The following is a 27,865-nucleotide window of genomic DNA, read 5'->3' on the forward strand; positions in this document are numbered from 1 at the left end:
TAAATATGTATAATAAGTGCTTCTTATTGATCTATTCTTAGTGTCTTGGGCGATGTTTGTTGATTGTAGAACTGATGTTGTTTTGATGTTCTTTCTGTGTCTGAATATTGCTCATAATGTGGTGATCGCATATGTTTGCAGGGCAGTGTAAGCCTGGTAGTAACTCTCTGAATGGGTTGGAGATCTGCGAGTCATGCCCGCTGGGTCACTTCCAGCCTAGTTTTGGCGCCAGGGAGTGTCTCGTCTGTCCTGATGAGACCTCGACTGTCACCAGAGGAGCGGTGGATGAGACAGAGTGTGGAGGTGATACAGTCTGACAGTGTGGAGTACACTCCCTTAATGTCCTATCAACTTGTCTATTTTAACTTTGAAAAGCCTTCATCATTCTTAAGTTATTCTAAACGCTGCTAGGTAACGAAAACAAATGTAATTCCAGCCTGTGAGCAAAAATGTGTCTGTTAGTTTTTGCCATTTATGTGCAATTATATCAGAAAGGCACATTCTAACTAGGAAGTTTAAAGTTGGATGATAAATCTGGAAACTGTGAAAATCTTTGCTACCTGAGTTTCCCAGTTAAATTACAAATGTCACTTTTTGGGTGATTCTGCTCCATTATATTCTTCCATTTCTGTTTTGTCTTTCTGATGCTCCTCTCCTCTGATCTTCTCTGGTCTCCACTCCTGCAGTCCCCTGTTTGTCAGGACATTTCTCCCGTACCGGTCTAGTTCCCTGTTACCCTTGTCCCAGAGATTACTACCAGCCTGAACATGGCCGCTCCTACTGCCTCTCATGTCCCTTTTATGGAACCACAACCATTACTGGGGCAACCACCATACAGCACTGCTCCAGTAAGTGATCAGAAAAAACCCAAATCCTTTTCAAGTCACACACAAGCTCTCCATTTTTGTTTTGGTGAATCTAGAAGATCTTTGGTTTTATATTATTTTGGTTTTATATTCAAATTGGTTTCAGCATGAAATCTCTGATCCCAACTGTTGTTCTTACAAAATATCTAACTGCTCTGTCCTGTAGTATCTTCAGACAAAAAAACAACAACAAAATGCAGATGATTTCTTACCTTCTGTTTAAAAACTGAAAACTAAAATATCAATTAAAACTAAAACTATACTGTCGTAGTTTGTTCCACCCCTAGCTCCAGTTTAAATTAGGCCAGCAGACTTCTATTTTAACACCATATGTGTGTTGAGTTGGCATGTAAAACAACGTAAATTTCTACAAGACTTGCCAAGTAAAGTCAGCAGAGAGCAAAAGATATGAAACTGTTCAGTGTCGGGCGCTCTGTGTGACAGCTTTTCAACTGTTTCAAAACTTGCTGCCATCGCTCAAGTTGTGTGGTGTCTGATCAGTGTTGTGACAGCTCAAACCAATTGGAAAAGAAATTACTGCACAGGATCAGGGGGGAAATGTAAATAATATGATTTTATTGTTCCGCTGCAGAAGGGAAATGAATAACACTGCATGTTTGAAGTGTGGGAATGAACAGTGGTTAGGATATGCTGCCAGTTTTCAATAAGAATACAGGCTTTTGTTCACACAGATCACAAGTCTGGTAGCAAGTGGAAAGATCCTTGATGTGTTTTTCCGACTTGTCTGTGCTTACATTGCGTGTATTTTCTCTGGGTGTCATTGTCAGGTTTTGGCTCCAGTTTTCTTCCCAAAGAGGAGAGTGTAACTGCGGCTCCAGAGGTGGAGGTCATTGAAGACTACCAAGCAAGCAGTCAGGTTAGTCTTTTCCTGTCTCAAAATTGAAGGGATAGTTTGGATCTTTCGAAGTGGGGTTGTATGAGGTAGTCAGGGTTATAATCTACAGTAGATGGTGGCCAGCACGCCGCCCAGTTTGGAGAAGCAGGTAGGAGTCACGATACGTAAGCTAAGCAATGTACTGCTGTGGACGGGGCCACACAGCAAAATGCATTTTAGCCACCTAAAAAGGCCTACCTAAAAAAAAAAAAAATTATTTTAAAAGTGTACGCTATATTTAAAATATTTTCACTGTTTTACCTTGCTGTCAAACAGCGCCTTTACGACGTGAACTAAAGCTGTTGTATCACTCTCTTCAAAACCACCAGACTTCTTTGACAAAAACAGTAATTTTACCTCACAGAACATGGGAGTTGCTGGTCTACCGCTGCCTCAATTGGTTAGTTAGTTAGTTTGTTAGTTTTGTTAGTTCCTAACCCTTTTAAAATACCAAAGTCACACAAAGAAACTTACTGATCGAGGCAGCAATGGACCAGCAAAACTGTGTTCTGCAAGGTAATTAATGAACTGAACTCATAGATAATCTATATCTAACTTATATTTATACAAGAGGATGAATTTGTGTCATCTGTCTGACTATAACCACTTTTAAAACTCAAATGTTCAGCATTCCTAATGAATACATACATACATAATGAAACCAATAATGACAACATCATTGAAGGAAAAAAACATTGGACAGAAATGTAACATGATGAGGAGAACATGAACTGAAGGATTTACTGGACAAAGTTTGCAGCTATGTTTTCAGTAAGGCTTTTACTGTTTGGGTGACACATTGAACTGATTGGCTGTTCCTGCAGGTTTTCCACGAGTGTTTCCTGAATCCCTGTCAGAATAAGGGGACATGTGAGGAGGTCGGGGCGGGATATGTCTGCACCTGCATGCCTGGGTTCACAGGTAAACCACCAGTCTGAGATTCACCTGGTGTGGTGTTTATGTATTAACAACTCTAATGAAGACAGGGAGTTTTAAGCAGTAGGAATAAGATTATCATTAGTGGTTTGTTGTTGTATTTCCTATCATTGCTCTGTGGATAATACCCAGCTGTAATCCTCGCTTGAGTGTTGACATTTATAGCAACGGACATTCACCTCAAGCACCGTTGTGTTGTATTTGACTCTGTTATGGTAAGTGTTTGATACAGCCTCTGATATTTCTCTCCCAGGTGCCAAGTGTGAGATTGATATAGATGAGTGTGACTCTGCTCCGTGTCAGAATGGAGGCCTTTGTAAAGACGGTATGGGAGACTTCCAGTGTCAGTGCAAGCCTGGCTTTTTAGGTAAGGGACCATGAGGAAATAATAAAGTGATACACAGAAAGAGCAAAAAGTGAAAAAAAAGAACTGGTGTACTCAACTGGTAAATGGAACGTCAACTTTATTGATTATTTCAAGGTCTTTAAAGGTTTAGGGATTTGACTTACGGGCCATTGATTACACATTTTAAGTAGCTGTCAAAAACATTGATTACTTGAACAACTCCTAAACCAGACATATTTCTTTGCCTCCATCAGCATATGCCTCTATCTGTGTTTCCTAACTTTTGCCCCCGTCTGTCTCAGGCTCTCTGTGTGAGGCGGAGGTGAACGAGTGTATCTCCTCTCCCTGTCTGAATGAAGGTGTGTGTGTGGACAAGGTCAACAAGTTCACCTGCAGTTGTGCCAGCGGCTTCACAGGTTAGATAACAGTACTGGGTTCAATTTTTATTCTAGACATCAGTTTGACAGTTGATTTCCTCAGACCGTTAAACTTGTTACGTTACAGGTCGTTATTATTATTATTGGCACCTGCAGACTTTGTTGAACTTCATTCTGAGTCTGTACAATATCTACTATTACTGCATACATTGTATATAGAGTATACACATATAATCATACTGTAACTTATACAAAAAGTCTGACCTTGGTGTAGAAAAAGGCTAAATACTAAAGTTAATGCTTTGAAAATGCAGCTGTTTTCCTTTTTTTCTTTTCACATTTCCACAGGATCTCGTTGTGAGCTGGAAATCAACGAGTGCCTCTCCAACCCCTGTCTGAACGGAGGTGTGTGTGATGACCTGATTGGCAGCTACACTTGTAATTGTGCCGAGGGCTTCTCAGGGGATCGCTGTGAGGTCGACGTTGATGAATGTTACAGCGCCCCCTGTCTGAATGGGGCCTCGTGTCTGGATGCTGTTAACAATTTCAGGTAATAATGATTCTGATGGGATGAAGCATCCGCTAAACAAGGATTTTATTATACAGCTTAAAATTATTTATTTAAAAGAGAAACACAGATTTTGTATTAGGGATGCACCGAATCCAGATTTTTGGGGTTCGGCCAAATACCGAATCCACTGGTTAAGATTCTGCCGAATCCTAAACCGAGTACCGAATCCTACTCCCATCCTCAGTCCATTAACACAGAAAACACATTAATGAAGGAAACAATGTCCACAGCCTCTAAAATAGTTAAATGTAACAACTTAATGTTGAAATCACACGCTCTTTTCACATCGTAGGAAAGCACATCGCTATCGCCAGAATACAACAATTTTGTTTGGCAAATTTTCGCTAACCAGTGTATGATGAAGGTGTTGTGAAATGTTTGTTTAAAGCACTTAAATAAGAAATTCATGCTGTTTAGTTTAAAACAGTCTAAAGGAAATGGTAAATTATAGTGTGATTAAAACTCACTTTACTACTAATATAATATATATTATTTACAGTACTTGATTTACAGCTGATATGTGAAAAGGTACACAACCTTATTGTTTAACAGTAATTTAGTTTTACTGCGAACCACCACAGGAAGTGCTTTTATTTTGAAGTAGCCTAAATGGAAGTTGTCTGTCGTGTACTCTTGCTAGCTTACTGAGATGAACGTGAGACGCTAGATGCAAAACATGTCCGTCAAGCTTAAGTTGTTCACTTTCTTGTGTGTAAAACTGAAACATATTGAACAGTAAATGTTCACAGTAAAAGACAAGCATTTTGGTCATCATTTGAAGCCATTCCATTACAGAAGGCATGTTGGGTGGGTGAAATTAGAAAGCTAACGTTAGCTAACGAGCAGCAGCCGAGTAGGGTTCGGTTCGGTGGAAAAAAATTCTAAGGTTCGGCAGAAACCGAACCCGAATCCTGGATTCGGTGCATCCCGATTTTGTATACACATGTCCTGATTTATGTGCTTTACATTCATACATCATTTTGAATATTAGGAAAGGTCAAACTTAAAAAAAATGCCAGGATTTGAAGTAGAGTGAGTCCTCTTCCTGCAGCTCTCCCTTTCCCCTCTCTGTCACACGGGCATATGCATGCCCAGAACAGCCAATAGGACTGTTCTCGCTCTCTAAAATGACCTGTGATTGGCCAAAGGCCTCATGTTCTTCATGCTTCATGATGAACCTATGTTGTAGTGTGTCTCTGTAAGTGGTATTGTACCGTGTTTTCCTTCCCTCTCTCAGGTGCCAGTGTGTGGAGGGCTACCGTGGCCGCCTGTGTGAGGTGGACGTGGACGAGTGTGATCCTAACCCCTGTGTGAACGGGGCCAGCTGCATGGATGGTCTGGGGTCCTACACCTGCCGCTGCCTCCCTGGGTTCAACGGAACCAGGTGTGAGACAGGTACTATAGGACAGATGACACATCACCATGGCAACTCTAGAGGAGGAAAAGAGATATTTTCCATTTTATATCTTGAATATTATTGATTAAAGGAAGACCAGAACAGTCATGTAGAAAAAGCTAGGTGTTAACAACAGCAATTATTTAATTCATTTAATCCAACAAACTGTTTTATTCACTCTATACACTGTCAGAGATGTCCCCTGCCTTCAACCTGGACTTTGAGGTGTCTGGTATCCATGGTTACGTAATGATGGATGGAGTGATGCCGGCGCTGACAGAGATCACCTGTACCTTTTGGATGAGGTCATCGGACACCACCAATTATGGCACACCTGTCTCCTACGCTGTGGAGGGCAGCGACAACGCTTTCCTTCTCATAGACTACAATGGGTCAGTGATATACTAAGTTAAGAGAATATAAATGCACGTACACAGTTTTATATCATACAGTACACATTTAGCAGTGTATGCAATTATTCTCCTGTTTCCAGTTTTTTGTCCTGCATTCCTCCTTTTTTATTTATCAAATAGAAAAATCACCTTTCTGATTTATTATTCACCTTTCCTAGTATATACTGCCGGATGACACTCTTTTTGGCCGGATGTCCGTTACCTTACACTTTCTTTGTGTTGGAATTTTAAACTCTGGTGGATTTCTGAGGACTATGGGTAACTGCTCCTCAGATCTCTGCAGGGTAAATCCAGACAGCTAGCTAGACTATCTGTCCAATCTGAGTTTTCTGTTGCACGACTAAAACAACTTTTGAACGTACACGTTCCACCAAAACAAGTTCCATCCCGAGGCTATTTTGCAGCATCACGGTGGCTCTGTCCGTTGCTTAGCGCCGCCCATGACGATTGTGATTGGTTTAAAGAAATGCCAATAAACCAGAGCACGTTTTTCTCCCTTCCCGGAATGCTGTGTGGACTAGCCAGAGCCTCCTCCGCAGCGCGGTAGAGGAAGGTCTGGCAAAGCGAGACTATACCTCTCCTAATGCTTTCTTTCTTTTGTATTAAATCCTCTCTGACCGTTTTTCCTCCATCCCTACAGGTGGGTGCTGTATGTGAATGGTAAGGAGTGGATCACTGACTGTCCTGCAGTGAACACGGGTCAATGGTACCACATTGGGGTGTCCTGGAGGAGCTGGGATGGTGACTGGAGAATCTACATCAATGGGAAGCCCTCAGACGGAGGCAAAGGCCTGTCAGTCGGCACCACTATCCCAGGTGTAGTGCTATCCTCGACCTGGTCACCTTTCTGCCATAACAATGATTTATAAGTAGCTATAATGAGCGTAATTGCTTTAGTACAACAATGCTGGATGTCTTTGTTTCTAATCAAATTTACAGTGTATACGTTTCTTGTATTTTTTAAATATAAACACAGTAACTCAGTAGATAAGAAGAATAGTTTCTCAGTGAGTTGCCGTTAACCTCTGACCTTTAACATGTGTTCTGTAGGCGGTGGGGCGCTGGTATTAGGTCAGGACCAGGATCAGAGGGGCGAGGGCTTCAACCCTGTCGAATCCTTTGTCGGCTCCATCAGCCAACTCAACATCTGGGATCGTGTTCTCACACCTCAACAGGTAAATTTAGTAATTGGTGTTTCTGTTTTAAATATGCTTTTTAGGACTGCTTAGGCAAATGTGAACCCATGTATATGAAACTAGGTAATTTAACATGTATCACAGTCATGAAACATAAATATTTATGTGAATGTGAATATGATTTTTTTAATGTTGTACCAACTGATCTTGCTCTCCTCTATACTGTAGATCAAGGTCCTGGCCAGCAGCTGTCCATCTTCCCATGTCACCCACAGAGGGAACGTGCTCGCCTGGCCAGACTTCCTCAGCGGGGTGGTGGGCCGAGTCAAAGTAAACCACAGCAGCGTTTTCTGTGCTGGTAAGAGATGCTTCACAAAACCATACACTACCTTGAATGATGAAGTTCTAAATACATTTCTAAAATGGATGTGCACAGTGTTTTGGAGTATGTTTTTTCAGTTAGTATGCCTAACAGTGGCTCTGTCTCCAAAACTGAAAACCCTCCCTGGTCTCTCCAGATTGCCCCAAACTGGAGAACGCAGTGCCCTACCTGCACGCCTCCACTGTGGAGGTGAGCCCCGGGGCCCAGGTCCAGCTGTCCTGTGATCCCGGCTTCTACCTGCTGGGGGAGCCGGTGCTACAGTGCCAAAATAAAGGAGAGTGGAGCCATCCTCTGCCCAGCTGTGAACGTAAGGCATAGACACAAACTGCTCTCTGATTTGAAATGTAAATGATATACCATGTGCTCTTAAAATTTAAAATCTTACATTTCTGGGGTTATAAACATCCTTAAGAAATGAAATACTTTGAAAGATCCTAAACATGGAAATCTCTGATAAACAAAACATTTTACTGTATTCCTTTTGCAGGAGATGGATTAATGGTACTGTTTTACTGTACATTTGACATACCAAAATAAGAAGAATACAGCTATTAGGTAGACAGCCTGTAGGGGTGAGGTCCTTGATAATATTACTTTTTGTGTGTTGCAGGAGTGTCCTGTGGCCCTCCTCGTCCTCTGGAGAACGGCTTGTTTCAAGGGACAGACTTCCATGCCAGCAGCTCTGTGGTCTATCAGTGTAACGCTGGCTTTTACCTGCTGGGAGACACCAAGGTGCACTGCACCAACAGTGGCAAGTGGGGAGGAAATCCACCAGCCTGTCTCGGTACTTCATTAGACAACATTGTTTTTCTTAATCAGTGATACATGGGAAAGAAAATCCTGTTTGGAAAATTGAAAAGGCACAAATATCTGTGTTACGTATTTGTGTGCGTTCTTCTGTGTGTGTGTGTGTGTGTGTGTGTGTGTGTGTGTGTGTGTGTGTGTGTGTGTGTGTGTGTGTGTGTGTTCAGATGTGGATGAGTGTGCTCTGGGATCTGACTGTGATGACCACGCTAGTTGTCAAAACACGGACGGCTCCTACATCTGCACCTGTATCCAGCCGTACAGTGGCGACGGAAAAAACTGCACAGGTAACAAGCATCCATGTTGGAGAAAGTGCTATTAAAGGGAACCATTGTAGTTATCCATATATAAACCCATTTCTTATGAGTGTGTGTTTGTCTTCCTACCAGAGCCAGTGAAGTGTAAGAACCCCGGGTCTCCAGAATTTGGTCACAGAGAGGGCAGCAACTTTCTGATGGGCGGTGAGGTTGTTTTTGGCTGCGAGAACGGCTATGAGCTGATTGGCTCGTCTCGCCTCCACTGCCTGGAGACAGGAAGCTGGGACGACCCAGTCCCATACTGCAGAGGTAAGGTGTTGAGTGGTCATGTCATGCCAACACTGTGCAGCAGCTGTACTGTATATACTTTTTTTTTTTCTCCATTAAATTACTGAAAGTAACAAATATATTGTCTATCTCTATTTTTAGGTTGCATGCATCGTCCAGCTGCTGTAAATACTCACATACTCACTGTGTGTATTAATCCGCAGTTGAAAATAGTCCCTAAGAAATACACAATTTACTCCTATTTGAGTAACGTTTACTAAAGAACTACAGTGCTCAGCAGATTTGGGAAAATACAGAGTCTTTTTATAAGATGTAGATGAATATGTTTGTGACCTGTTTAAAGTTGTAAACCATAGTTTGTCTTCATAGTAGACAAATTGGATTTGGGGCTGAGTGCCACAGACAGGGCAGGGATGTCAGTCTTGTTATTGCAATTTGCTGACAATAGGCAACTATAGAATATTACCATCTCCTTTATATGTGTTGGAGTGAGATACAGTACTTGATATACATTACCTCCAGTGTCATGTGTGAGGTGTGTAAGTATTTCACTGCCAGGTTTCATTCTGCATGTTTCATAATGGCTGTATCGTAACATGAATATCATAGGTTGATAACATAGATATACTTGTATACCTAAGACATAAATGTACATTCCCATTTAAACACATTTGGAACAGCTCAATACAAAGGGACTCAGTACTATTACGGCCATTAAACTGCTCTTTATTCTTTATGATAAAGCAGTTTCCTTATCAAATCATCCAGCTATTAGAGCCAACTGGATCTGAGTAACACACAAATTAAACTTTCAGCTCGACCCAAGTCTGAAATGCTGTCGGAATTAATGAAAATACTGCAGAAGGAGGGATCACTGTATTATTTCAATCTTCATATCTTATCCACAAAGAAAACAAAATCTGTTTAATAAACTATAAAAGGTTGTTCGGGAGATTCTTTTCAGCTCAGATCAGTCTATAAAAACTATTTTCTCATTGCGGTGTACAATCCATCAGTGATGCAGCCTGTGAGCAAACAAAAACTTTCTTCTTTCTTGCTATTATAACAATTTAAACTCTTTCCGTAAATGTGCTGTCTTGTCTGAATAAAGCCATTAAGAACATTAACTTAAAAGTCACCTATATCTGAATGACAAAAAGCCTTTATTTTGACAGAAAGATGAACCCAGCAATGTTATGGGCTTCAGATTTATAACAGAAAGCCTGCAACATAAAATGCAGATACAGACTGATATACAATGGAGGTCTAATTATGGAGAAATGTAGTATCCAGTGTTTCTAAAGTCTTTAAACGTGTCTTTTAATTCTTTAATCTGTCACTTGTAAATCCCTCAACTCCATGGAAGTGCAATATTTAATCACTGAAGTACCCCTTTAAGTAGTTCTCTTCTTCATGCACTAATGCCTCTCTGTCACACCTCTTTGGCTTCTATCCACGTATACACTTTCCTGTGTGCTTCTTTTATCCTATCAGTGTAAAATGTAATGTGGCATTAATCCTAGAAAAAGTCTTTGCCAAAGTCTAAGTCTAGTCTACATTTCATCAATAACACTGACAGGCGTCTGTAAACTTCTAGTCTTTCTTCTTCAAAACTTTCTAGCAGTTACTAATCGTCTCTGTAATGTTGCACTGTAGCCCTCTCCTGCCCGATGCCATCTGTCCCAGAGAACTCCATCATGAAGGGCAACAACTTCACCTATGGAAGCAAGGTGACTTTCAGGTATCATTTGCATCCCGTACAACACCATGTTGTAATAATGACAGTAGGAAACATTATACAATTCTGGAGTTTCTTGTTAACTTCTGGGTCTCACTCTGTTTTCCTTCTCCTCAGCTGTATGAAGGGCTTCCTGCCTCAGATCCCCTATGAGTTCCAGTGTCTTGCTAGTCTGAGGTGGAGCGGGACGCCACCGGCCTGTCACCCAGTGACCTGCGGGGGGCCTCAAACTGTCGCGAACGCTGACTACACCCTCAACACAAACACATACCAGTCTACTGTCACATATACCTGTGCTGAGGGATACAGGTATGGATTTATTATACATTTTCTAATAAATGCCAATTGTACCCATAATTTGAATTTCATAGCAGGTTTTTTAAGTTGACATAATCTTCAATGTGTTATAATAAAATAAAATATAATACAAATGGACAGGAACTAATTGGGACTATTTTCTTTTTCATCACTATTTTCAAATTCATAATAACTGCACCGAGCCACTGATGTCTCAACTGTGTTTGTAGAATCAACCATCAAACACCTCATTTAATCTGAAACAAGATATATATTGTTATTGCTGATTAAAAAATAAATTACATTTACAGATGCTGATTCAGTTATGTCAGCACAATGCAGTTGCAACCTCCACAGACATTATGAACACTGTATGATGCTCTGTGGCAATTTGTAACATGCCATTAATGATTTATTTGTTTCACAAGTATATCCTCTATAAATCTCTTTGACACTGTGATTGCAGTAGTGTGAGTGTGTAAACTAAGTAGTGTGTTGCTGCGAAGACCACAGGGCTCCATGGAAGTGGTTTGTGAAGCGACAGGGGAGTGGAGCAGGCCTGTCCCTCGCTGTGTGAACGTCCTGTGCAGCGAGCCTCCGGCCCTGAATGATGCAGTGACTGTGGGAGAGAACTTTGAACTGGGAAACAAGGTGCACTATGTCTGCAAAGAAGGGTAAATGTGGTTGACTCAGTTATTATGCTGTTTTGTCAGTTGACACTGACATACAACAAACATAACAAAAACTAAAACTAAACTGTTGACATTCTGATATCGCATTTTGTTGAGCTGTGACTTATTTTGCTCTTTGCTAATCTCTTTTCACAGCTACACTCTGATTGGCCCAGAGACCAGAGAATGTCTGCCAAGTGGCCAATGGAGTGACAGCTCAGCCCAGTGCGTCCCCCGCTCCTGTGGCCCCCCACCTGCCATCGACCACGCCGAGCCCTATGAGAGCCACCAACTGTTTGGAGACACTGCTAATTACTACTGCACTGACGGATACACTGCTGGCAACAACTCTAAGATGGTGTGTAACGCTCAGGGTGTGTGGGCGCCTCCTGATGGCACGGAGGCCCCTCGCTGCATCGCAAACTTCTGCCTACGTCCACCTGAACTACCCCATGCTATTTTAGATTCGGTCAACAAACCCAAATACGCCAGCAACACTGAAGTGAGCTATAAATGTGAGGAGGGCTTCATGCTCAACACCACAGCCACACTGAGATGTCTGATGGGAGGAGAGTGGGAGCCTTCGCCGCATGATATCGGCTGTGTGCCGGTGAGGTGCTCCAAGCCTGAGAGCATTGATCGGGGCTATGTGAGTGGAACAAACTATAGTTTTGGAGCTGTGGTGGCGTACAGCTGCGATAAAGGCTTCCTGATCCGAGGGGAGAAAAGGAGGACCTGCAAGGCTGATGGAGAGTGGGGAGGAGCTCTGCCTACCTGTTTTCCTGTGTCCTGCTCTCCCCCTCCTCCACTCAAGAATGGATACATCCAGGTTAGCCGCATACAGCTTTTAAACTCAAATAACTGTCTCAGAACTTTGTTTCTATTTTTCCTATAATTGTGACCAAATTGCATCTTTATTTATCAAAATTATTGGGAAGTAACAGACCTAAAATAAAGTGTTACCAATAAAAAAATGTTAAGCTGCTGGTTACATGAGTAAATATGTTTAATTATGTATCCCTCTGTTTATTCCCATATAGAGCAGATTTCGATTCACCTTCAACAGCAAGGTGACGTACGCCTGTCATGCAGGATACAGGCTTGTTGGTCGTCCAGATAAAGTTTGCCAAGCCAACCGCCAGTGGTCCAACAACGACCCTCCCACCTGTGTCCTTTTGACCTGTGACCCTCCTCCCAACGTCGTCCATGGACATTACAGGGGATCTGATTTCCAAGTGGGCCGAAAAGTGCAGTATGTCTGTGATGAGGGTTACGAGCTGGCTGGGGATGCCACCTGGACCTGTCTGAAGTACGGAAGATGGGATAAGACGAGGCGTCCTCGCTGCTCACCGGTGCAGTGTCCAGAGCCACCGCTGGAGGAGAACCACCTGGTCCTGAAGGGCCTGGATTCTGAATCTGGAACAGTGGAATTATCCTGCGAGGATGGCTACGTACTGGAGGGGGCCAGAATCCTACGCTGCATCCCCTCCCAGGAGTGGAACGACACCTTTCCAGTGTGTAGGCAGGTGTTTTGCGGCTCACTGCCTGAAGTGTCGTTTGGTGGCCCTTCCTTGTCCTCTCCTCCCTTCCCTTTCAGCTCCGTGGTGAGCTACACATGCATGGATGGCTTTACTTTAAGAAAAGAAGGCTCTGTGTCCTGTCTAGCCAGCGGACAGTGGAGCAGTCCTTACCCAGAGTGTATCCCTGTTGAATGCCCTCAGCCTGTGGAGATTTCTAATGGTATCGTTGATGTCCAAGGTCTAATGTACCTCAGCAAAGCACTGTACAGCTGTAAGACTGGATATAATTTGGCGGGCAACTCAACTGTCCTCTGTGGAGAGAATGGACTCTGGATTGGAGGGGTGCCTTCTTGTCGCCCAATTGAATGCTCAATCCCTAAACAGACAGCCAATGGAAAAGTAGTTTATACAAAACTCCAGTTTGGTCACAGTGCTACCTACTCCTGCCGTCGTGGTTATCGTCTTCAAGGCCCAGAGACTCTGAAGTGCCTGGCCAGTGGGGAGTGGGACATCGAGCCACCTGCTTGTGTGCAGATATCCTGCACCCCACCCCAACCTGTTGAAAATGGATTCGTAGAGGGCCAGGATCACAGTTTTGGGGTTACCATTTTTTACAGCTGCTTTCCTGGCTTCCAGCTAGTTGGCCAGGACCATTTGACCTGTGAGGAGTTTGGCTGGTCTACTTCTGTTCCTGTCTGTGTGCCCTCGGACTGTGGTCTGCCTCCTCACATTGACTTTGGGGAATATGTTAGGGTGAAGCAGCTGGGAGGAAGCTCGTATGCTGCTTCTAAAGACAGTGGATCATTAGCCTCACCTATGGACTTGAGCTTCCTTCATGGGACGTTTATCGAGTACCGTTGCCACAAAGGTTACGACCTCACGAGCCCCACCAGGTTGGTGTGTCAGGAAGATGGAGGCTGGAACGGCACAGCCCCGTCCTGTGTCCCAGCAGAGTGTGAAACACCACCCAGTCCAGAGCACGGCTGGGTGAATGTTACTGATAGCTCCTTCGGCAGTATGGTCAAGTATACTTGTGAGGACGGTTATGAGCTGGAGGGGGAGCCTGTGAGGCAGTGTGTATCAGGTCGACTGTGGACTAATGACGCCCCAGTTTGTCGGCCTGCCTCCTGTGGCGATCCAGGCGCTATCGCTAATGGCACAACTCACGGAGGGGCTTTCGTGTATCCTGAGGTCTTGCACTATGAGTGTAGTCCTGGATTTGTCCTGAAGGGTAGTGACACTATCGTCTGCCAGGCAGATGGGAAGTGGAATGGACAGAAGCCTTGGTGTGAGCCAGTATCTTGTGGTCCTCCTAAAGTCCCCAGTGATATTACTTTTACAGGAGAGGAGTACAGCTATAATAATGAGATAGAACTGAGGTGTCAGCACGGTTTCCTCCTACAAGGGAAATCTATCAGTGTTTGCCAGGCTGATGGCACCTGGAGCCATGGGTCTCCTACCTGTGTACCTGCCCGCTGTGGCAAACCCCCACCAATACCCAATGGGAGTGTGTTGGGGTCAGAGTTTGGCTTCAACAGCAAGGTAAACTATGAATGTGATGAGGGATACACACTTAACGGAGATCCAACACGCATTTGTCATTCGAATGGACTTTGGGACAAACCTGCACCTCGCTGTGACATCATAACTTGTGATCCACCCGAGGACATCAGTCACGGCTTCCTGAACGGCTCCAGCTTCAACTACGATGACGTGGTGGAGTACGTCTGCTTTGATGGCTATGAGGTAGTCGGGGATTCCATCCTGCGGTGCTCCGCTCAAGGCTTCTGGGTGGGCACCGTGCCTGAGTGTCGGCCCTGCATCTGTGCCCTCCCTGTGGTGAAATTTGGTGCAGTTCTTGGTCGCAACCGCGCCTGCGGAGACCTAGTGCGCTTCCAGTGTGACGATGGCTACAAGCTGCTGGGTCCCTCTGAGGCGGTGTGTGAGAAGGGAGGGGTGTGGAGCCCCGGTGTGCCTGTGTGTAGCCAGGGGAGGTGCAGTGTCGCCCCACCTACAGTTCCTAATGCTGTCCTGCAGGGCGGCAGTGCCACCTTCCCAGACATAGCTATATACAGGTGTCGGCCCGGCTACCAGCCAAAGGGGTACCCACATCTCTCCTGTGGAAGAGACGGCAGGTGGGGGGAACCCAGACTCAGCTGTGAGCCTATGAACTGTGGAAAACCTCCAACTGTAGCCCACGCTCAGGTGGTGGGAGACAGCTTCACCTTCCCAAACCAGATCACATACAGGTGAATACTGTATTAATGACATTTATAAAACCTTATTTTTCTGCCATTTCTGATGGACATTAGCCAACACAGTGCATGTGCATTGTTGGTTTAATTACACCAGAATATTTTTGCAACAAAACACTCCCAGTAAGTTTGTGGGATCAGGGAAAACTATAGCCCAATTATACTCCTGCATGAAAAAATAATAATTCTACCCTTAGTAAAGATGTTTGATTGTCTGCACCATATATTTTTCAAACTTATTGAATATCCATATAATTTTCCTGTTTCCCTCTTGCTCTCCAGGTGTGAGGATGGGTTCAATTCAGCCACAAAGACAGCCTCTCTCTCCTGCCAGAGTGATGGCACCTGGTCCAAACACAGCATTAGGTGCAGCCCCTCCCCCTGCCCGCTACCCACCAACTTCTCCATCCCCCATCTTGTAATCACTGGGAAGGATCTCACTCCTGTTGGAGGCACCATCACCCTCTCCTGCCCTTCTGGTTTCTACCTGCAGGGGTCAGCGCTGGCTGAGTGCCAGGTAGGAAAGATGTTGGTCAATTATTTGTCTAAGTCTCTGAGATCCTTAATCTTAATGTGACTTCCTGGTTAAATAATGATTAACAAGCTGCTCTTGGTCACTTTATGTGCATGCAAAGAAGTTGTTGTGACCTGCTTTCTGAAATGACGTTTTTTTGATAATAAAACCCTAGCTGAGATTTAGAGGAGTGCAGACGGGAAATGTTTCAGTCTGTTTGCTGTTACATAGTGTTTAAAATATTGTGCAATATCGTCACTGGGATTTAAAGAAGTAGCACTTATGGTTTGGCAATGACCAATGAAGAAATTTCTCCACTGAACATGTCAATTAAGAACCATGAATAATGTAGTACTTTCCTGTCCTGTCTATTGTATGGTGTGATAAGCTGGGTGGAAGCTGGGCTCCAAGTGTCTCCTCAGTTTCCTGTGACCTGGTGGTTTGTGAGAAACCCCCTCCTCTTCTTCACGGTGTCACCGAGGGGGACAGCTACAACTATGGAGCCATTGTCATGTACTCATGCCTGCCAGGCTTTGACATGAAGGTACTGCTCATCAGGCCAACTTTCCATCTGTAGAGTTTCAGTAGTTTAGCAGAAAAGATTTATAATCGTTTATAATATGTAAATGACAAAAATGGGGAAAACAACATCACAAAGACGAGCAAAAACACAGTTGTATTGGAAAACCACTTCTAATTCAAAATTGTGGATAGTAGAACACATTCCTTGCTTTGCTGTGAGTTTAAACTTAACAACGTATCTTTTTCAAGATATGATTTGTGTAGAATAGTGCCTTCAAAAAGTCAGTCATCTCCTGTAATACAACACAGGGCTTCCTCTCCCCTCCTGCACAGTGCTTTTAAACAATTCAATTCAATTCAATTCAATTTTATTTATAGTATCAAATCATAACAAGAGTTATCTCGAGACACTTTACAGATAGAGTAGGTCTAGACCACACTCTGTAGTTTACGAAGCCCCAACTATTACAGTGGTTGCCTCAAGAGCAAGCATTAGCAGTAGCTATAGCGACAGTGGCAAGGAAAAACTCCCTTTTTTGTTAGGAAGAAACCTCGGACAGACCCAGACTCTTGGTAGGCGGTGTCTGACGGCACCAGTTGGGGGAGTGGTGAATGGTGGCAATAATAGTCATAATAAAGATAGTGGAACAGTAGGCTGAGCTAATGACAGTCAGATTACAGAAAGTCACATGCTTTCTCCTCAGCAATCAATCAATGCAGTTACAGAGCAGACAGGAGCTGACTCACTCTGTTGCTGATACACTGATACTCACTGATATGCTAGCCTCTGCAATTTGAATACTTGCCACGGTGCCTTTCATTACACTGACGATACACCCAAAGAGGACAAACTGCTAACTTTAACAGCAGTAAGATAATTATGTCAAATGAAAAGGTTCATTGTTTCAGTCCGACATGAAAGAAAATCTATATTATGGATCTTATTTCTAGGTTGTCTACTGTTCTTGTATCTTTACACGTTGTTCTTGTTATCATTATCAGGGAGACTCTATCCAGACCTGCCAGGGAGACAGAACATGGAGTAGCACCCAGCCAGTGTGTGTTGGTAGGTTTGTTTACACATGAAGGACAGACCAGGAAATGTCTTTAAGAATGTCAAATATTTAATCTTTTGATTTTAGTGTCTCGTCAGTAAAGCTGAGAACACGTCCTAAGAGTATTAAAACCTACAAAGACAGGAAGCCCCACACACGCTATTTGTTCATCTTAATAATTTGTGCTGCAAATTGAAATGGCAAAACACTCAAGGCACACTACACCATTCCTTCCGTTGTTTCTGGACAGTTTATTCAAAACATTGTCTCCTAGTTGTTGTCCACGGTGCTGATTCCAGTCGTCCTCTCAAAACAAATTGAAATGAAGATACAGTAATTTAGATTGTATGGAGGCTGTAACCTAGAGTTCCTCTTAATGTTGTGCAATCTGTTACATTGTGCTGTACACACATACATCTATACCAACACACCTTTCACATGTTGTTTACACTGGTCTGTTGTCTCCTTAGCACAATCCTGTGGGCCTCCTCCCACTGTACAACATGCACAGGTCCAGACGTCAGGAGAGACTTACCTACACAATGCCAGTTATGTATGTAATGCCGGCCTGCAGCTGGTTGGCCCAAAGACTCTCATCTGTCTAGCCAACGGCACGTGGAGCCTGCCAGCACCTACATGTGAAGGTACGGAGGATGGCCAGTAAGCAATGAATTAAAAGCTGATTTGTTGAAGGCTCTACCTGTACTCAAGTACTAGAGTACTGTTTCTCTTTCTGAATCATGATTTTACTCTCCATTATTTCCTCTCATGTCAGTGGCCAAAGGCTGCGACAGCCCGAAACAGATGCTGTACGGTAAAGCGCAAGAGCACAACCTCAACACAGGGCGCGCTGTGGAGTTCCAGTGTGATAAAGGCTACAACTTGGTGGGAGATTCTCTGGTGGTGTGTATGGGGGGCAACACCTGGAGCTCCGCTTTCCCCACCTGCCAACGTGAGAAACATGCATGCAGAATAAAGGGGGCGTTTAACTGGTGTGATATGAATAAATGAATTCACTACTACCTGCCGCTGCTAGTGTTTCCTGTTATGTTTGACTTCTTTCTTTACAGCTTGTCAACACAATCCTTGTTGCAACGGTTGCTTTTGACAAACTCCTGTGCATTTGGCAAACGTTTGCAACACATAGACCACACAGTGCAAGCAAATGCTCAAAATTGTTTGGAACATCACTGAGTTTCATTATCTGTTTCACAACATAGCCTGTGGCAAAATAGTTAATGAGTCAGAGCTCTGTTTCAAAATGTGATCTAAAACTAACATACATTTCTTTGTATGCACTGTTGAGCCCAAACATATATCAAGTGACCATAGAAATAGAGGCTTCTATATAGCACATACTGCAGTCTTGCCCTGCATTAATAGTCTTCTGTTCTGGCATATTGCAATGTCTGTGGTGGGATTACATTACATTCAAAGATGTTTTCAGCGTTTATCTACCCCCAATTTACATATACTGAGAAAAAGAATATCACCAAGTACAGCCTTAAACTAGACTTTATAGGTATCACAGATATACTATAAATACAGAAACATAAAAAATGTTTTGGGGTACATAAGTTTTACTGTCTCCCCTAAACATCCATATAAAGATAGATTTTTTTAAACTCTCAAATCCAAACATCTGTTATATATAGTCAGTACCCATGTTAGCTATGCCATATTGGTGTTGTGTCTGTGGTAAACATGTGAGAAATAATACTTTTTTATTGCTTACAGATACAGTGTGTCAACCACAGACAATTAGCCAATAATCTTTCACTTCTGGTATTTACAGCTAAGTCTTGCCCGGCTCCTCCAGGCTGGAGGGAGGACAGAAGCAGGAACGGATCCCAGCAGGAGTTTCATGTTGGACAGTCGGTCCGTGTCAGCTGTTCTAAAGGTCAGCAGGTGAAAGGCAGCGGCACCATCACCTGCAGGCCAGACCAGACCTGGAGCCCCATCAGCTCTGTGTGTGAAAGTAGGTGTTTTCTTCGAAAGGTGAAAAACATTGTATATATACAGTATCTTCTTTGGGAAAACGTTACTGTTGATTCATATCTGCAAGTATACAATATATATTTTATTTAAAATAAATGTAAAACCACACACCTACAATATGTCACCACATAATCCATCAATAATAAAGCCTGGCCAATCCATCAGCATGCCACTAATATTGACAAATATTAATACTGATATATCAGTATTGGTGCATAGGTTGGTAGACAGGTAAACATAATTTGCAGTACATATGGTAATTGTTGATTTTTCTAAATTTAAGTTTGTGTTTATTTATAATTCATTTTATAATTTATACTTATTTTAATTACTTGATTTGAAGTGATGTTTACTGCTCAAAATGTAAAGTCATTTTTGATAGTTAACTTTATTGTTCGACTGTAAATGATTATGTCTCAGTTAGGGCTGTCAGCGATAACGCGTTAATCGCGATGCGATTAAGGGCCAACGCAATGCGATTCATTTTTTTTAATCGCATGCCAGCATTTATTAATTTATTTATTTTATTTTACACTTCACTCTGCTTTGCGTCGTGCCTAACAGGCTACTATTTTGACCCTTTGCAGCACCGTTACTTATCATCAAGCTGCCACTTCCTCCTAACACATCCTGCTGCTGCAGGCAAGGTGGTAAGCTTCGCTTCAGAGCTCGAACCTCTTATGGCGCCATTTTGATGCTACAAAGCGATCACCCCCCGTTAGCATTCCATTGACTGCCATTCATTTTGACGTCACTTTGATAGCGAATAACTTTACATCTGAAGCATTTAAAGACTTTATTTGTCCATTGTTTATTTCTAAAGAAACACGACAATGTATAAAAGGCTCCATTACCTTGTACCTCACGTTATGGCTCCGTAGCAGACGTTTTTGTAAAAATAGGCTAATGATTGTGTCATAACCACGCGACTTACTGTTGCATAGTAGAGGAATTACCGTATAGTACAGGAGAAGCTCGCAGGAAGTTTCGACTTACATTAGCTGTTTAAGTTGAATTACTAATGTTAACTAGCATTTTAGTTAGCAATAATTAGCCTGTGCCTATGTTATCTCTTTACATATACCTACGCTCTCCGTCTCTGCAAGATTGGGAATGATTGAGATTTCTCTTGGCACAGTACCAGAAGACTTAGAACTTTCAGACAGGTTGCTCACGTCACATTTACGTCGTCTCTCTCAGTTGGAGGCTGCGCAGTAACGCTCAGTGCTCACCAGAAAAGTGCTTCTAATGGCCTTCACTGGTCTCCGTCCAGAGCAACGGGATCTGTTGGTCTATTCTTATATACAGTCTATGGTTGCAGGCTGCAGGCATGATGGAGAAAGACAGCAACAATGAAATCCTGAATGGTGCTTTTTATTTTCCAAAACTCCCGGACGGCTCGTAGACAAGTCGAAAGCCATGTGCACGTTGTGTAAAGCCGAATTAAAATATCACCGAAGCACGTCAAGCTTGAGCTACCACCTACAGAGCTAAGCATAGTAGTACAGTTAACGTGATGCTACCCGCTAGCATGCTACCCACTCAGGCAAAGCACTATTTTGGAGAGTGCTACTTGCCGACCTGTGGATGAAACCAAATCCCAAAAAATTACTACAGCTCTTGCGAAACGGGTGGCAACTAACTGCAGACCTGTCAGCATCGTAGAGGACTCGGGTCTTAAAGACGTACTACGGTTGGCATGTTCTGACCCGTCTCATTGCCGTCGAAGGGGACAGCAGCCCCACACAGAGCCTATATGACACAGAGAATGCAGCCCAACTGGAACTGCTGCAAAGTGCTGCAAACGCTGTCTCATTAACCGGTGATCACTGGTCAGTGAGTAATCAGCATTATTTAATAATATTTAATTCAATATAACACTATATTGACTCTAGTAAGGATAGGGATTTTTAGTTTTTTAGTTAGGTACTTGGAGGAATTGTGCAATAATGACAGATTCACACATTTTTCTTTTGTTTACAGTAAATAAATAATTACAAATCTTAAAATCAAGTTCATAAAGTAACTTTCTTTGCATTCATTTGATTGCCAGTCAAGATACACTGGTAACAATTGCTTTCGATTGTTAATATGTACTTAAAAACTGTTCTGAAATGCAAAATAATAGAATTTTAATCATGTGATAAAACATGCGATTAATCGCGATTAACTATAGAAATTCAGCAATTAATCGCGATTAAAAAAATTAATCGTTTGACAGCCCTAGTCTTAATACATGTTTGTCACAACGCTTTCATTGTTGACGGATCCAACCATGTTTGTTCATGTTAAGTGTTTCTGTCAATATAGCATGTCCATATTATTCAATTTTTTAATTTTTTTTTTTCAATTCTCAAATTCACTTTTGGCCTAAACAAATCATGAATTGTTTTGCTTCTCCTTGCTCAGTCTGAGATCCAGTTCATGTGATTTGGTTATGTTCGGGGAAATCAGTCAAATGTAATAATTGGATTGGTTGTTGATATGTACTAAGACTAGCAAATCATGTCATAATTCATAAGATAATTGGGTAGAAATTGTATATTTGATATTTCACACCTCTGCATGCTCCCCTTGTCTTCTGCTGAACACTTCTCTACGCTTGCATGGCTGTTGGCTTCAATCTGCCTGTTAGCTGAAGTACCATTTCTCTCCGTTGTTGTCTGTCTCTCAATGAGCTTTTATCAAAACAAACAGGGCTGCATCAAACACTGTGTTGGTGTCCTGTATGCTGGACTAATTATGGGCACCTCTGCCGCTTCTATGGCAACCTTTGTGAGATAATCCTGTGATCTTTCTTGCGTGCAGTTTTCTTGAATATGCAAAACAATGGTGCTTAGGTTGCTATGGCTCGTTGTTTTGTATTTGCATGGTATTTATTCCCCTATATGCCTGTTCACTGTAATCCTTTCAGTCCTCTTTTGGCCATAGGGAGGTAGTCCACCGATTGTCGAGCCACACAACTGAAGTATTTGACACATTTGGATATTTTGCATGAAATTCACAGGTAATGCGGGATAGAAAAACACAGCTTGATTTCATACAATGGACACCAATTTCTTACTCTGCAGTGCACAATTTTATATTCAATATTTTTTTAACAATATGCAAAGGGTAGACAAAATAACATTAACACCTTACATATACATTAGAAGCCCCAACAAATGTTTCTTGAAGCTCATATTGCTCAGTTATTGTTGACACCAACAGAAGTTTAAGTCATTTTTACAGTTTTTGTATATATTGTTGCAAAGCAACTCTTCTGTTAAGTGTTGTCCAAGAAGTCACTTCTTGGATTGCTGGTACATGAGTGTCAAACACCGGCCTACGGAAACAGGAAGAGAAACAATGGGTGGCTTCAGTTTTTATGAACACCTCTGACAGTCTCAGGAAAAGATTAACATAGTAAGCTGCAATTGTACTATACTGTAAGGTGTTTCTTTCATTTTGTCCACTACCCATAGATTTGCAACTTTCCTCTTTGCTCAAACAGAAGATTGATATGCTCATCAACTTTTTAGGCCCTTCAGTAAAAGCAAAGTAGCAGCATGTTAAGGCAGACAATAATTTAGACAGAGGAGACAGAAAACGTGTAGTGAGTAACTCGTAGGTCGTTCCATCTGGGCTGTTGTACAGGGGTGTCCTGTGGCCCCCCCCTCCATGTGGCCAATGGGGTGGTGCGGGGGGCGGTGTTCCAGTTCGGGGACGTGGCGGTGTACTCGTGTTTTGGCGGCTACGCCATGGAGGGCGTTGGAAGGAGCAGGTGTCTGGAGAACGGCACCTGGACGCTGCCTCCCACATGCAGAGGTAGAGAAAACACCTCTGTGCTCAACAGAATGGACTCTCCTCTTTTCCCTGGACACTTCCTGCTTCCTCTGACTGTCCCTTTTGCAACATGACGCCGTGCTGCTTCTCTGCTTTTTAATTCTTCTCTGGACTGCCACTGCTCATCCCCAACAGATACAATTTTCTCTGGAGGTTATTAACGCCCCAGTGCCTGCTCTCTCTGTCTTCTAATGCCTCCTTACCAAATAAGGTTGGGAAAGGATACGGTTCAGCTTCACCACAGAAACTCTTCCCTCTCGTTGTACCATGATGCCTCTTCCTGTGCACTCGAATATGAGTACTTTGTAAATCCTGGATCCAGCCCCATTAAAGGAAGAAACCCCTGTCAATTTGTTATGGGCTTGGCATTTCAGGGGCCGTTGTATCGCCTATTGGTGTTTTTTTCTTATTCCTGTGGATATAAATATACAATGTGACGTGACACGATATTTATAGTGCATCAACAGTTTGGTGGTCATTTTTCTAAGCTATACAAAAAACCCATAGTTTTGGTTTTGGTGGATGGCCTTCAGGATCAAAGTGGAAGAGCTGTGTTTGGGACGTGTTTGTTCTTACAGTAGGCTCTGTTGACCAGAATCCAGTGCAGGTTTAGGATATGTTGTGTAGAAGATTAGACAGTCCTCGAAGTTGGACTTCTGTTCCATTATCAGTACCAGCCAGACCACATACAGAACTATAAACTGAACACTGTATAATGACCAAAATGTAAGAAAAGAGCGGACATGAACATGAGCTGACACTGACCTGTCGACCTGCGGTTAAAACATGAAGTTGACTCTCCTGATAAATGTGGGGCAGTCAGAGGGGAATTGGGTTCAAAATAGAAAAACTATAAAAGCAGTGAACATCACAGACTAATTACACAATTTACAAACATAGGTACAGATAAGAAATCTGTCCCATATATTCATGAGCTTCTTCCCTTGTTGCAAATTTCAAGAGAAACCACAGCCGATCCCAAGCGACATGAAATACAAATGACCACTTAAATGTTTTACATATGAAAAGAAGGGCTGGGTTCAGGCTATCCTTTCCCTAACAGCTGCTGGGTTTGTGCATGTTCCTGTCTACATGTACACACAGAAACATGCACACACTCAGGGGGGTAATTTAATCTGCTGGTTTGTGAATGCTGCTTTTGTTCTAGTGCACGAGGTTGTTGTTGAAACTTGGTTTTCCTCTTATTTCACTGGAAGGGGATTGAATACCTCTCCTCTGTACTGAAAGAAGATTGTCTTCTGTATATGAAGTATAAAAATGTGTAATTCTACATGCAGAATATAATTTGTGTGTGTGTGTGTGTGTGTGTGTGATATTTATTAATAATATGTAACATTTATAAATATGTGAATTACAATTGTTAGTAAATAATAATGTAGTAACGTAATGTATGACTTTTAAATCTCTAATTTTGAAACTTATTTCCTATTTTATTTGATTAATTTAGCTTTTCTTGCGTTTTACTCTTTTGTACCTTTCAAATATTTAACTAATTGGCTGTTTTTTTTATATATCAATGACCGTGTTAATGAGGGCTTATGATAATGGATGGCACCAAGGAGAAAGAATGAGTGAGATCTTAACCATCTGTCTGTCATGACGATAGAGTGCAAACACACTGTGCAGTAGATGAATCAGCCCTCCTTTAAAGGGTAGTTCCACCAGAATACTGCAGCTGCATTTTTCTCTGGCATGGACATTGTCTCGTCGCTCTCATTGCCGAGAGAATGCAGTAATAGAACAGGACTCGGCTACCTTATCATAAAAACAGACAGGCAGCATATTTCCTTCTTTCTAGAACTCATCATTTTTGCGACTTACTCATGAGCGAAAACCTGTGGTTACAGGGATGAGGTTTGTGTTGTGTTTTAATGAGTGTGTGTGTGTGTGTGTGTGTGTGTGTTTTGGGCAGCATTCCTCTCATCTGAATTTGACATGACTTAGTGTGTGTCCTCTCCCTCAGCGGTGTGTTGGTTGCATTGCCAGAACGGAGGTGTGTGTCAGCGGCCCAACACTTGCTCCTGCCCCGAGGGCTGGATGGGACGACTTTGTGAGGAGCGTGAGTATTTAATCGTCAGAGATTATTTAGTGAACGCTGTTGACACAATCGTAACATGATCCTTAGTGCGTGACAAGTCAAACTCAAACAAACAAACAGGTTTCAGCGGACAAAGGTGCACAAAGAGAGCCAGGGATAAAGGATGAAAGGTTGTTTGCAGCTGAGACATTGACAGAGTTATTGTCATTGATTTTTTGTACCTCAACAAAACACACTCAGATAGTTAGACATTTTGTCTCTTGCTCACTCAACACACAAGTATATCAAGAACAATAATCACCAAAAATCAAAACACAAGATTGGAAACTGCTCTCACATTGATTGAAAAGCCTTTAAATACAACGATTAAAACAATTAAGCAACTGAGGAAGAATCCTGCTGACTTTTCGTCAAGGGCCATCAGCAGATCAAAGTTTGCAGATATCCTGTGAAATATCTCAACATCTACTTGATAGATTAGCACAGAATTTGCTTTAGACATTCATGGTTCCTGAAAAGGATGAAGTCCACTGACTTTGGTGATCTTCTGACTTTTCATCTAAAGTCATCATCAAGTCAATTTAATGTGCTGTTTATGACCAACACCTGCAAAACTAATGACATTCCATCCTCAGCTGTACTTTGTGTTTAGTGCTAATTAGCGCATGTTAGCATGCTAACACGCTCAACTAGACAGTGAACATGGTAAACATTAAACCTACTTAACATAGGAATGTTAGCATTTTCATTGGGAGCATGTCAGAATGCTAATGTTAGCATTTAGCTCAAAGCACCGCTGTGCATATAAGTTAAAAAAAAATAGTCAATAGTCAACACAGTGTTAAATGTCTTTTTAAAAATACACTTTAAGTAACACTTGAGCTAAATTCCAGCATGGCCTAAAATGTATGCAGATTATTATAGTGCTTAAAACAATTAAGTCAGTGAACTAATTAACAGATAATACATAAACATTTTATTTCTTTCAATTTCAAAATTCATTGATTCTAGCTTTTTAAATGTAAGGATTTTCTAGTTTTCTTTGTTTTATATTATGAAAGTAAATTGAATACCTGAGTTTTTTACTGAAGCAATTTGAAGACGTCTCTAATCAATATCCTAAAAAAATAAAGAATAAAGTTATTTCTTTTGTACTTTGCTGTACATTTGCTAAACACTAAAATATGCTTCTTTCAAGCCTAGGGTCACAAAGGACTTGAACTTCAAAACAGAATCAAATGTTTGGGATTTCAACAAAGCGATAGCGGACCGATGGTCTTCAATGATTTCCTGTTCACACTCCTCTCTCGTCTTTAATCGCAGCTATCTGCATCCTGCCGTGCCTGAATGGAGGCCGTTGTGTGGCACCCTACCAGTGCGAGTGTCCCACCGGGTGGACCGGCACACGCTGTCACAGTGGTGAGTTCGTGTGTGAGTCAGTGGTGGTTTTTTTTCATGTTTAGGCTGGTATGTATGTGGGTAAACCTGCTCACCTACTGTCCCCTTTAATAGGAATGGAGTGCATGCAGAGAGCAACAGATTTGCCTTTGTGTCCCTGTCATTATCACTCTGACACCACTGACTCAGGGGGGTTGTGTGACGCTAGTTTTTTTCCTGTTTATGTATTTGATATTTATTAATAATACGTAACATTTATAAATATGTGAATTACAATTGTTGGTAAATAATAATGTAGTAACGTAATGTATGACTTTTAAATCTCTAATTTTGAAACTTTGCTATTTCCTATTTTATTTGATTAATTTAGCTTTTCTTGTGTTTTAACTCTTCTGTACCTTTCAAATATTTAACTAATTGGCTGTTTTTTTTATATATCAATGACCGTGTTAATGAGGGCTTATGATAATGGATGGCACCAAGGAGAAAGAATGAGTGAGATCTTAACCATCTGTCTGTCATGACGGTAGAGTGCAAACACACTGTGCAGTAGATGAATCAGCCCTCCTTTAAAGGGTAGTTCCACCAGAATACTGCAGCTGCATTTTTCTCTGGCATGGACATTGTCTCGTCGCTCTCATTGCCGAGAGAATGCAGTAATAGAACAGGACTTGGCTACCTTATCATAAAAACAGACAGGCAGCATATTTCCTTCTTTCTAGAACTCATCATTTTTGCAACTTACTCATGAGCAAAAACCTGTGGTTACAGGGATGAGGATTGTGTTGTGTTTTAATGAATGTGTGTGTGTGTGTGTGTGTGTGTGTGTGTGTGTGTGTGTGTGTGTGTGTGTGTGTCTGTCTGTGTGTGTGTGTGTGTGTGCGTGCGCCATGTCCACAGCTGTGTGTTCATCACCTTGTCTGAATGGAGGCAGATGCATCAGGCCGAACAGATGTCACTGCAGTTCAGGCTGGAGCGGACACGACTGCTCCAGGTGATACGAGAGACAAACAAAAACAAAAAAGTTTCTTTGTTTTTCAAATATTTAAATAAATAGATGGTATTCTAAAACCCAAACATAATTGTTATAATGAATCATCACAGTGATACATACTTTAATAACTCACTAATAACAATACACTTAATCAGTGTATATAAAAGAAATTTCATTTATCAATGTGTATGTATAATATGTATTGTGTAAACATCTGACTTATTTTGCCTTACTGTGACGTTGTGACTGTATATCATACAAACTAATGTCTTTGCTGAAAGTAAAGTAAGTATGGGACATTTAGCATTTTTTGTTGTAGGTTCACCCTGCTCTTCTCTTTTGTACACTGTTC

General features: G+C 42.0%; 1 protein-coding gene across 2 annotated transcripts in view; it reads left to right on the plus strand.

Annotated features, from left to right (window-relative positions):
- The window catches only part of svep1 (sushi, von Willebrand factor type A, EGF and pentraxin domain containing 1), a 104,935-nt gene that overhangs the window by 74,805 nt on the left and 2,265 nt on the right, over positions 1–27,865 (plus strand). Inside the window, exons 18-48 of one of the 2 annotated variants that reach the window (XM_031289870.2) lie at positions 142–303; positions 687–848; positions 1,655–1,743; positions 2,586–2,682; positions 2,951–3,064; positions 3,346–3,459; positions 3,769–3,970; positions 5,229–5,386; positions 5,581–5,779; positions 6,441–6,616; positions 6,851–6,975; positions 7,165–7,294; positions 7,455–7,625; positions 7,929–8,102; positions 8,290–8,409; positions 8,512–8,688; positions 10,324–10,408; positions 10,523–10,714; positions 11,209–11,376; positions 11,530–12,202; positions 12,414–15,142; positions 15,431–15,665; positions 16,051–16,206; positions 17,187–17,250; positions 17,710–17,883; positions 18,015–18,191; positions 19,035–19,217; positions 22,874–23,044; positions 25,047–25,142; positions 26,445–26,540; positions 27,420–27,513. In XM_031289870.2, the coding sequence (XP_031145730.1) occupies positions 142–303; positions 687–848; positions 1,655–1,743; positions 2,586–2,682; positions 2,951–3,064; positions 3,346–3,459; positions 3,769–3,970; positions 5,229–5,386; positions 5,581–5,779; positions 6,441–6,616; positions 6,851–6,975; positions 7,165–7,294; positions 7,455–7,625; positions 7,929–8,102; positions 8,290–8,409; positions 8,512–8,688; positions 10,324–10,408; positions 10,523–10,714; positions 11,209–11,376; positions 11,530–12,202; positions 12,414–15,142; positions 15,431–15,665; positions 16,051–16,206; positions 17,187–17,250; positions 17,710–17,883; positions 18,015–18,191; positions 19,035–19,217; positions 22,874–23,044; positions 25,047–25,142; positions 26,445–26,540; positions 27,420–27,513 (7,663 nt within the window). The remainder of the gene's footprint in view (positions 1–141; positions 304–686; positions 849–1,654; positions 1,744–2,585; positions 2,683–2,950; positions 3,065–3,345; positions 3,460–3,768; positions 3,971–5,228; positions 5,387–5,580; positions 5,780–6,440; positions 6,617–6,850; positions 6,976–7,164; positions 7,295–7,454; positions 7,626–7,928; positions 8,103–8,289; positions 8,410–8,511; positions 8,689–10,323; positions 10,409–10,522; positions 10,715–11,208; positions 11,377–11,529; positions 12,203–12,413; positions 15,143–15,430; positions 15,666–16,050; positions 16,207–17,186; positions 17,251–17,709; positions 17,884–18,014; positions 18,192–19,034; positions 19,218–22,873; positions 23,045–25,046; positions 25,143–26,444; positions 26,541–27,419; positions 27,514–27,865) is intronic. The other variant, XM_031289871.2, reaches the window with a different exon arrangement.

Source organism: Sander lucioperca, chromosome 17, assembly GCF_008315115.2.
Source record: "Sander lucioperca isolate FBNREF2018 chromosome 17, SLUC_FBN_1.2, whole genome shotgun sequence".
Classification (NCBI taxonomy): domain Eukaryota; kingdom Metazoa; phylum Chordata; class Actinopteri; order Perciformes; family Percidae; genus Sander; species Sander lucioperca.